Source organism: Bidens hawaiensis, unplaced genomic scaffold (genome assembly GCF_021521415.1).
Source record: "Bidens hawaiensis isolate Kalapana, Puna unplaced genomic scaffold, B.hawaiensis_p1.1 tig00021220_1, whole genome shotgun sequence".
NCBI classification, from domain to species: domain Eukaryota; kingdom Viridiplantae; phylum Streptophyta; class Magnoliopsida; order Asterales; family Asteraceae; genus Bidens; species Bidens hawaiensis.
This window is the reverse complement of record NW_027493288.1, coordinates 25,202-36,364: the sequence shown is the minus strand read 5'-3', so window position 1 is coordinate 36,364 and position 11,163 is coordinate 25,202. Positions and strand designations below refer to the sequence as shown.

Genomic DNA, 11,163 nt, shown 5'->3' with positions numbered 1-11,163 from the left:
TTAAACACGAATATCATTCGTTTAGTTTTGGGTATGCCTAAAGGGAATAATATGTAAGCATAACTATTTAAAACAGGTGAGACTGACATGATTGATAAACCAAACACATTAGAACAGGCCCAAACGAGTTTATCTTACCAGGTCTAAAATTATGTTTACATAAAAACCAACTAATAATTTTTTTGTTTTGATAAATGGTTTATTTATGTTTGTCACTAACCAGGACTTTGAAATGACGTTTGATAAGAGCTGGACTAAAATCACTAATAAGGCAGATCCAACATTCATTAAAGGAGCGATAGCTTTTGAGGATTGGGCTAAGAGATACGCTGATAGTGAAGGTAAGATACATTGTCCATGTAGAAAATGTGTTAATGCAATAAGACATGATCCATCAGTTGTTTCTAAGCATATCAAACATAATGGGTTTGAACCGACATATAATGTATGGATATGTCACGGTGAACATCTACCGGGTTATGAAACAGATGGAACAGACAGTGAGTTTGATGAAAGTGAAAATGATTCAAATGACGGTGTTGAGGAGTTACTTAATGACGCGTTTCCTATGGGCGGCGAAACCGAAGCTGAAAATTTCAGGGATGATGCTGATCAACATAATAACCCAAATGTGGATAAGTTATTTATTGATATGGAGAAGCCTTTATACCCAGGGTGTGAAGAGTTTTCTGTACTAGGCTTTTTACTTGAGTTGATGAACGTGAAGTTAACATGTAAAATGACAAATGTGTCAATGGATATGATTTTGAATTTATTTAGCCGAGCTTACAAGGATGCAAACTTGCCAAGGAACCATTATGAGGGGAAAAAGTATTTACGCACTCTTGGATTGGGATACGAGTCTATCCATGCTTGTAAACATGATTGTGCATTATTTTTGGAAAGAATATGCAGAATTACAAAATTGTCCAGTTTGTAGCACTAGTCGTTATGAAGAAAATAGTGAGGGGAAGAAGAAACCAGTAAAAGTATTGTGCTACTTTCCCGTCACAAGTAGGCTTAAACGCTTATATGCCTCAAGACACACTGCAAAGGAAATGTTGTGGCACGATCAACAAAGAAACAAAGAGGAGGGGGTTCTTAGGCATCCGGCAGACGGACAAGCATGGAAACACTTTGATACAGTGTTTCCCATTTTTGCAAATGATCCTCAAAATGTTCGCCTAGGGCTTGCAAGTGATGGTTTTAATCCTTTTGGGGCAATGAGTCTCTCCTATAGTATGTGGCATGTTGTGCTCATAGTATACAATTTGCCACCTTGGAAGTCTATGGTTGATGCTTCATTTATGCTATCATTGTTGATTACAGGAAGAGATTCACCAGGAAAGGATATTGATGTATTTTTGCGTCCACTTGTAGATGAGCTGAAAATTTTATGGGAAAAGGGTGTTGAAACATATGATTGCGAATCAAAACAAAGATTCAACATGCGTGCTGCACTACTATGGACAATCAATGATTTTCCTGCTTATGGTTACTTGTCTGGATGGAGCACGAGTGGATACAAGGCATGTCCGATATGCAATGAAGATGCGTGCAGCATACATATACGAGATAAAATAGCATATGTAGGTCATAGGCGATTTCTCCCACAAGATCACGCTTGGAGGAAAGCACGAGATTTTAATGGACATAGAGAGACTAGGCTTGCACCTAAACCAGTCAACAGAGATGATTGCTTACGTCAGTTGGAAGATCTCCCTATCCATCCTCATGGAAAACATCCTTCTCATTACGAAAAAAAAGAAAACGACATCCACATGATTTAAACTGGTCAAAGAAAAGCATTTTCTTCGAACTCTCATATTGGTCCAAGTTGTTAATTCGTCACAACATTGACGTGATGCATGTTGAAAAGAATGTGTGTGAAAATGTGTTAGCAACCTTGTTAAACATTGAAGGAAAGATAAAAGACACTAACAAAGCTCGACGAGATTTGAAAGATATGAACATACGTAAGGAGCTTCACTTGGTGATGAAGAATGACCGTTTGGTTAAACCACATGCTTCTTATGTTTTAACTCGAGAGGAGAGAAAACAGTTTTGTAGTTTACTTAAGTCTGTACGTTTTCCAAACGGGTATGCGGGAAACTTAGCTAAAAATGTGATTGTTGAGAAAGGTAAGGTATATGGACTTAAATCACATGATTGTCATGTCTTAATTCAACGCATAATTCCTATTGCAATTCGTCCATTTTTTATAAAACAAATTCGTGATGCGTTAGTCGAGTTATCTCAATTTTTCAAAAAACTTAATGAAGTCACATTACACGTGAGGGAGTTGAAAGTGTTGTAAGAAGAGATAGTTATGATTTTGTGCAAGCTTGAGCGGATATTTCCCCCGTCATTTTTTGCAGTTATGGTGCACTTGTGTGTGCATCTTCCTCAAGAGGCAATTTTAGGTGGACCAGTGCAATCAAGGTGGATTTATCCGACCAAAAGATATCTTGGCCATTTAAATAGATATGTTAGAAACAAAGCTAAACCTGAAGGCTCAATAGCAGAAGGTTATGTTGTTGAAGAAGCTATAAATTTTTGTTCACATTATCTACGAGGTGTTGAATCAAAGTTGGAGAAACGTAGCAGAAACGATGACAAAACCTCTAGTGATGCTCGAAGCTTTGCGTTGGATATCTTTAGGATAAATGGTCGAGGTATTGGGAAGAAAGAAGTTTATAACCTTCCTAGTATTCTTATGAAGAAAGCAATATGGTTCATCTTTAACAATTGTCATGAGGTTCAACCGTACTTAGAATAAGTTTTTTTTTAATTTTATATATTTTTGGTTGTGAATTAGTATTAAGTGTCACATGACAATAAACTTATATTTATTTACAAATGGCAGAGAACACTTACAGTTTTTACAAAGGCAATATCCTAAATCATCAGATATTTCCGAGATGCAACGATCTACATTCCCGGATTGGTTTGCAAAACGGGTAACAATTACTTTCTATTTACTTACTTTACTTTATATTTTGTATTGCACCCTAACAACATGGTTATTATGTAAAAAATTGAGAACAGATTCGTGATGTGTATTCGCTAAATCCATCCCAAATGAATGAAGAATTATATGCATTGTCTTGCCCTCCTGATAATCTAGTTTTATCACAAAAGGGATACATAGTGAATGGAGTTAAATGTATAGTTAAGTCGAGAGATGATAACAGGCAAACACAAAATTATGGAGTTATGGTCCCTGGTGTTCATAATGATGTCGAAGACGATTATTATGGATATCTTGATGAAGTCATTGAAATTTCATTTATAAGATGCTGTCGTGTTATTTTATTCAAGTGCATATGGTGTGATATTTGAACCTCATTTCATAAGCATTGACACATCCCATATTGCTTATAAGGAAGATCCTTTCATTTTGGCAAACCAGGCTAAACAAGTATTTTATATAAATGATGCACTTAAACCAAATTCCCAATGGAAAATCATTGAAAGAATTGCCCACATACACTTGTGGGATATTCCAGAACACAAGAATGCAGAAGATTTCTTAGAAGAAGTCAACCTTCTTCATGAAGATATTATAGAAGAAATTATTGAAAATGTTGATGATCAGGGATCTTATGGCAATACAGATGATTTTATGATTTTATTGATGATGAGATAACTGAATCTGATTATAGTATGGAAGATGAAGATTTTGGTTCAGAGTCACATCTGGGTGATTCAGACACTGAAAATTCCAATAATGAGATTAATAGTGTTGAGTCAGACGATGATGATTTGTGATGGTCAGCAAATAAATTTCGTAAGTTTTGATTATTTAAGTTTCACAAATACTAGTTTTACATGAACACGTCCTATTTAACCTGGTAAAAAATAAAATTATTTAAAACTTTTTGTTGAATATTACTACTTCAAAACTCAAAATTTACAATATGTTTTAATGATTTAACCAACAAGACTATAATGTGTTTTCAGGTCTGTAATAAAGTTGGATTCCGAAGGAACTTATTTTAGAAGCTTGTGTTACTTAGCATACACTGGTTATTGATATGATACCGCTGCAAGTTGATTTGGATGCTAACGAACGGTTTGTTTTCTTTATTTGTTAAATTTTGAAAGCATTTTGTGTAATTTTGTTTGACTTGAGTTGGACATGTTTTGTTTTATGTTTAACTTAGAATGCACATACGTTTTGAGCTTTCCATTTTTTAGTAGTCATTGTTACATTAATTGGTGATATAATAATATCAGTTGGTTTCCATTTGTGTTTAATTTAAAATTGACTGCTAAATGAGAGGTGTTAGTTGGCAATTACTAGCAGCCAATAGGTTTCTTAAATAGTGACTGGATTTCAAAACACATCAAAATTTACAATTAAAAGCAAGTCACAGCAGCAAGAGACCAAAACAGCAGTGGTTCAACAACATGTCAAACAGCCTAGTCAAACATCATATGCAGATGAAACAAAATATATCTGCAGCTTATGCAACATAGCATCTGGATGCAGCATTTCCTTAATTATTTAGTCACTATATAGCTGCATATAAATAAAATTCCATTTGCTAGATAGTAATTAGTATTGTTTGTATAAACAAAACTTTTTTGTTAACCATGTTTGTATATGGCCTTTTGTGTTAATCAGGTTAGGTTAAATGGGTTACAAACATATTAGCTACATGGGTGTTAAACGGGTCAAGCCGTTCAGGTGGGTTAAACATGATACGAACCAAGAAATTGGCATGAACCCGAACCCGAAATCGTGTTGGGAAGTGAACCCGAACATGAAACACATATTCGTGGGTAGGGGTGTTAATCGGGTCAACCCGATCGGGTTTCGGGCTAATCGGGTCGGGGTAGTCGGTTTTTGAAAAAAATAAATCTAAACTGCAACCCAACCCTATTAAGGTTTGGGTTTGTCGGGTTTGGGTTAACGGGTTTCAGGTTAGTCAGGTCGAATTAGGCGGGTTAGTCGGGTGGTAATAGAGGCCTGCAATATTTACATATATTTTTTTAATGATTTGACTGCAAATAGTGCAATATAGCTATAGTGGACATGTAAAAATGTAAAGCTAAACACCCCAAAACTTGCAAATATACGCATTTTGGATGCAGCTGTGAGTCTGTGACCACTGACCATTCAACAAAACCTTATAGTTTCTCAATATTAAGTGCCTAGTTAGGAATTGTTCCCATGTTTTCTGTACATAAAGGATCCGAAGGTGGTAGCTAAGCTCAGACTATTACGAATTTACGACACAATCCAAGAAAGGATAAAATCATTCAATATTTTTTAATTCAATCTAGTCAAATTTGTTATACACGTATATATAGTTTACCATATTTATTCCGTGTAATCATGCTTGTAAAGTGTATATAAGAATGGAGTGAAAATCAATATGCATTCAAGCCAAAATAATATTTGTTGTTATAGACTGCCAGAGTTCGAGTTTTGCTTATGGCTTCAACCTTTTTTTGTTCTACATAAAGGAATTTTGAAAGTTGTAGGCTAAAGTAGTTCATTATAGTTTGGGCTGCTTAAGAACTATTAATTAGGTTATTCGGGTTTACCCGAAACCCGATTTTTTTCACAAGCAAACCCGAAACCCGACCCTAGTAATAATACGGGTTAATCGGGTTAACCCGAATAACCTGATTAATACTTTTTGACCCTATTTAACCCGACCCTAATTAGCTTATTCGGGTTCGGGTCGGGTTAACCAGGCTCGGGTTATTTTGGACACCCCTATTCGTGGGTTGACCCGAATATTATGTGCTATCATCAGCATTTCGATCTGCTATGTTAAGTACCCATGATTATTCCAATCTTTAAAGTCAAACATTGACCTTTCCTAATTAATATAATCTAATGTTGACTTTTAAAGTCAAATTTTTTATATGATTCACATACAAATTATATAAAACTAGTAATCAGTACCCGTGCGTTGCGCTGGGTTCGGAATAGGCCTTATATAGGCAGGATTTCTTGCCTTATAGCTTATAATGTAAGTTGTTACAATAGGTTTGTTTAGCTACATAATATTTAGTCCTACAACCTGCCACCTTTAGTCATTTACAAAGTGTTATGGTTCAGCCTGTCTTCGCCACAATCATTTCCCATGTATATAATGGCTATTGTCTTCTAATCACCAAAAGAGATTGCATCCTTTTTGAACCAGAAGCCATTGCTCGTTTCATTATTTTCTTGTTGTCCCCTACGAACCTGTCCAAGTAAGGTTTTTGTTAGTTGAACGTTATGTCACATTATTACTTTCATATTCATAATCAAAATACAATTATTTTCAAACTCATGGTCAGTAGCCCAGTAACCGGCTTTATTTCAAGTAATTGTTAAAAAAGAGTTTCATAGAAACAGGTACACAAACAAAGGAAGCAGTAGATGGCGTAAAATGATGGCTGAGAAACCTAACAAAACTGTAATTTGAATTTCAAGGTGCCAAAAAAGATGATTCATCTTGAGTTTTAAGATCAAGTATTTGACCTCAAAAAATAGATATCTTTTACATACTTTAACGTTAACTTTGAAGAAAGGATGGTAAGTACCTGTTGCAGTAGGCTGTTGCTACTTTAAGGCCCATTTTTTAGGATCGAGTTTCCATTCACATAACCACAATTTTATTCATCCGGTACAAGAAACAATCTGAAATCAAATAGAAAAAAAAAGTTACTAAGAGAAAGCGGCTGTTTTGCAGAGAGCAATAAAAACATGAATTAGCATAAAATATTAGCATACATCAACTACAAACAACATTGCATTTTTCGACAACTCGACAACTATTCAACCTGTTTGACCCGTGCAGACTACAGGTTACAGAAGCTAATTAATATATACATAAATCAACATCTGAACTTAATGAAGGCGGCAACATCATCTATACTTGAATTACACCTATGACTTCTTACAAACAATTTACTCATTTATATAGATTTGGATTTGGATTTATATAAAGAACATAGTCAACAGAAAGCGGTTTTATCTTCTATTTGATGCACCAATAAATATTGGTTCACAAATGTTATAACATACAAAACAACATGCACATACCAAAACCAACTATTTTTTCAAAATGCAAAACTCAGCATCAGTCTTTAGAGTTACAACCATCTAGTAGCCATGAAACCAACATTGTTAAAAGCTCGAGCTTGGTTCATTATGAGCTCTAAGTTCAAAGCTCGAGCTCGAGCTCGTGAGTAGATTTTCAAGCTCGAGCCCGGCTTAGGCTCGGCTCGTTAACTATTTATTAATTAGCCTTTATATATTTGTAATTATTTTTATGAGTTTTTTAAAATTATAATTTTATGTATAAAATAATGTATATTATATAGTTATTTTTCCTAACATTATATATATTAATTAATATATATATATATATATATATATATATTAAAAGTATAAATCCACATACTCGTTTAGGCTCGCGAGCCGGCTCGAGATTGATAAGTGAAGCTCCGGATCGGGCTCGTTTATTAAGCGAGCTCTCGATCGAGCTTTTAACGAGCTGATCTCGAGTAGCTCGCGAGCAGCTCGGCTCGTTTGCAACCCTACCCCTGATACTTCCCGTCAAATGGTAGAATTTGTGTAACATAATTGGAGACTGAAAATTAGTTACTAATCATTTCTTATAGTAAAAGGCGTTCAAGACTATATACAATCCATAATTCGTTACGTTTTATGCGTATTAAAGACTGACGTTCAGTAAGTAATACGTTCCTTCAAAAGTTAGACATCGAAGATTAGCCTCGAAGAAATTTGCCCCAATTTTTCATTATAGAGGAATATATTTGAGACCGAGATTTAGTCTCAAATAACGTGTCTAAATATTAGCGACTGATTATTAGTCACTAAAATACGTCGCGTAAAAATCAGCCCAGTTCTACAAGCAACTGAAAATTTAGTCCCAAATACTAAGTATTTGAGACTAAAGCATCAGTCCTTAATACTTTAGTCTCGGTCTCTAATGTGTTCCTTCAATGCTAGAGACTCATTATCAGTCACTATACATTTTGACTAATTTTTCATTACATATTTGGGACTGAAATTTAGTCGCCAATAAGTTTACATCAAAAGCTTATATTTCCTAAATCACATTTGGGACTGAAATTTGGTCTCAAATAAGGTGTCAGAGTATTAGCGACTGATTATCAGTCACTATCATTAGTCACATAAAAATCAGTCCTTAATATTATTAGTAACTGATAAATCAGTCATAGATATTATGTATTCAAGACTGATATATAAGTTAGTCTCTGATGGTCACTTTTTTTTTTTCTGAATGTTTTGTACAATTCCATTTTAGTAAACAATTCCATTTTAGTAAAATGTCAAGTGGTCCAATTGTCCAAAGCGTGGTCAATGCAAGAAATGTGGTGTGCTTTTTAAACCCAGGTGACGCTCTACTTTGGAAGATCATTTATCACAAGATTGCAAGTCCTTGAAATGCGTGCACTCTGGCTTATGGTCAATAATCATGGTAAGTAATAGAAATATTTGGAATTTAAACTTAAATATGGTTTGGGGTGATTTGAAATGATCATGATTCAATATAAATTATAAAAAATTACAAAGCTAAAATGATACAGTCGAGTTTCTAACCAAACCGTTCGCTATGGTTTATACTTTCTTAAATCAATCGAACAAAAAAGAAAAGAAAAAAAAAAGCCAAGAAACTAAATTGATGACTGGTTTGAACAGTTAAACCAAATCATGAACTCCCGTAAGGCTTATTCAAGTTTGTTCTTATCCTCGGCACCTACAAACCCAGGTCTAAGGCGCAAAGCCCTCTAGGGTCCAATCAAGTTGAGCCCTTAGTGAGGTCGAATTGAAACATCTTTTAGAATTTGCTAGTTGGCTTAGATGCTCGGTTCACTAGTAATTTGGACGATCAACCATAACTTAGGCTATTAGTAGGATTTATGATATCAACATCAACTACTTTTTTTTTTCACAGCAGCAAGAACAAAATATATATAAGAACCAGCAAGAAGCGGGGAAAGATACAAAAACAGAAAAGAAAACCTACACGAGGAAAACAAAGAAAAGCAACAAAAGCCACCCGTAAGGCCTTTCAATCCTTAGTACAAAGCAACAGAGAGTTAGCCCAAATCGACCAAACAACTTCATTGTGCTTTGACCTAAGTTTAAACCACCCAAACAAACTCCTTTTAATTTCTTCAACCGTGGACACCCTCTCGTTCCTTTGCTTCCAAATGAACCAGGTGGAGTATACAATCGCGATCAATAAGCGCCTATCACATTTACTTTGAGGTTCCTCCGTGATTTCCAAAAGATGTTTGAAGGAGTCTAGATAGTAAAGTCCCACCCGCACCAGTAAAGTCGCATTTACTGTTAGCAGGATTTATAATATCAACATCAACTACTGTGTTTTTTTACACAGCAAGAACAAAATATATATAAGAACCAGCAGGAAGCTGGGAAAGATACAAAAACAGAAAAGAAAACCTACATGAGGAAAACAAAGAAAAGCAACAAAAGCCACCCGAAAGGCCTTTCAATCCTTAGTACAAAGCAACGGAGAGTTAGCCCAAATTGACCAAACAACTTCATTGTGCTTTGACCTAAGTTTAAACCACCCAAACAAACTCCTTTTAATTTCTTCAACCGTGGAGTCAATGGACACTGCCCGAGCATTAAACATCCTCTCGTTCCTTTGCTTCCAAATGAACCAAAAAGTGGAGTATACAATCGCGATCAATAAGCGCCTATCACATTTACTTTGAGGTTCCTCCGTGATGTCCAAAAGATGTTTGAAGGAGTCTAGACTAGTAAAGTCCCACCCGCACTAAATTGAGACTAATCTCCAGATCGCTCTGGCCCGGTTGCAATCCAAAAAAACATGTTTCGTCGACTCAACCTCCGAAACACACGCTCGACAGTCGATTGATAACCAAGACATACCTCTATTAATTAGGTTAGGCGCAACAGGGATTTTATTTTGTAGCATCCTCCATTCGAAGCAGTTGATTTTAATTGGGACCCAAGTCCTCTCCCCCCCCCCCCCCGCAAACTGGAAGTCCGTCGCCGTAAATTGTGATTGTCATGACCTGTCTCATAGCATGGACCGTGAACCTACCCGAAGAGTCCCCGGTCCAACGCCAACCGTCCTCCATGCCTCTATTAAATGAGAACAACTCAATCATTTCCTTGAGGTTAAATACATCAGAAAGATCTTCATGGGATAAGTTTTTTTAGACCATTCAAAAGCAACTGACACTCGTCCGGACTCATTTAGAACAACCAATTCACTAAGCAGACAACTTATTTTTGTCGATAATTTGTAAAGTTCTGGGAAGAGATCCTTCAACTTGAATCTCCCAAGCTACACATCCAACCAGAAACGAATCGAGTTACCCGCACCCACCTATCTACAAATGTCCCCTTCAAGTCCATCCCGAAGTTCACGAAAGATTTACCAATTTTTGCAATCTTTTTCCAGGTTCCGCGAATGGACTGTTTCGCCATGTTCCCATCAACCTGAAATCGACAGTAGTGAATAGATTTCACTCATTTAACCCACGGATGGTCTTTGTCCGTTCTCCACCTCCACCACCATTTGGCTAGTTCATCATTTTAGGACAACCAACACCTAAACCACCGTATTGTTTAGGCTTTATAACACAATCCCAATTTACCCAATTTATTTTTCTTTTGTCTCCAAAACCACCCCACAAAAATCTCCTCCTAATTTTCTCAATTTCTTGAATAGATTTTAACGGGACATGAAACATTGAAAGAAAATATAAAGGCAAGTTACCAAGGACAACTTTAATAAGCGTGAGCCTTCCACCAAAAGATAATGAGGTAGCCTTCCAATGGTTTAGTCTTTTCTTAATCCGGTCAATAACGGGTCTTCAATGTTTGGAGAGACCCATATTCGACCCTACCGGCAACCCACGAAACGTGAAAGGAAGGGAAGCCGGTTCACAGTGGACTATCCTCGCCATATTTCGTACCTCGGACTCGGTCACACCAATGCCATACAACTTGCTCTTATTAAAATTAACCTTCAATCCGGAGGCGATGTGAAAACACCGCAGAATACGAGTTAAATTTACCATATCGACCGCGTTCCAATCCAAAATGAACATGACATCGTCCACGTACATGACATGGGAAATAACTGGGCCATTATATGACAT

At 36.1% G+C, this 11,163-nt stretch overlaps 1 protein-coding gene across 1 annotated transcript; it reads left to right on the top strand.

The window, feature by feature from the left end:
- The first annotated feature begins 232 nt into the window (after positions 1 to 232).
- LOC143563057 (uncharacterized) lies at positions 233 to 1,790 on the top strand. The gene is made up of 2 exons (XM_077050694.1): positions 233 to 734; positions 781 to 1,790. Exons 1-2 carry the CDS (start codon positions 233 to 235, stop codon positions 1,788 to 1,790), a joined length of 1,512 nt encoding a protein of 503 aa, XP_076906809.1.
- Positions 1,791 to 11,163: the final 9,373 nt, after the last annotated feature.

Bases quoted from the DNA above. Each gene is read 5' to 3' on its own strand.
- LOC143563057 (XM_077050694.1), top strand. From the start codon at position 233: ATGACGTTTGATAAGAGCTGGACTAAAATCACTAATAAGGCAGATCCA. The intron at 735-780 runs GTAAAATGACAA...GAATTTATTTAG, and splicing joins GATGAACGTGAAGTTAACAT to CCGAGCTTACAAGGATGCAA.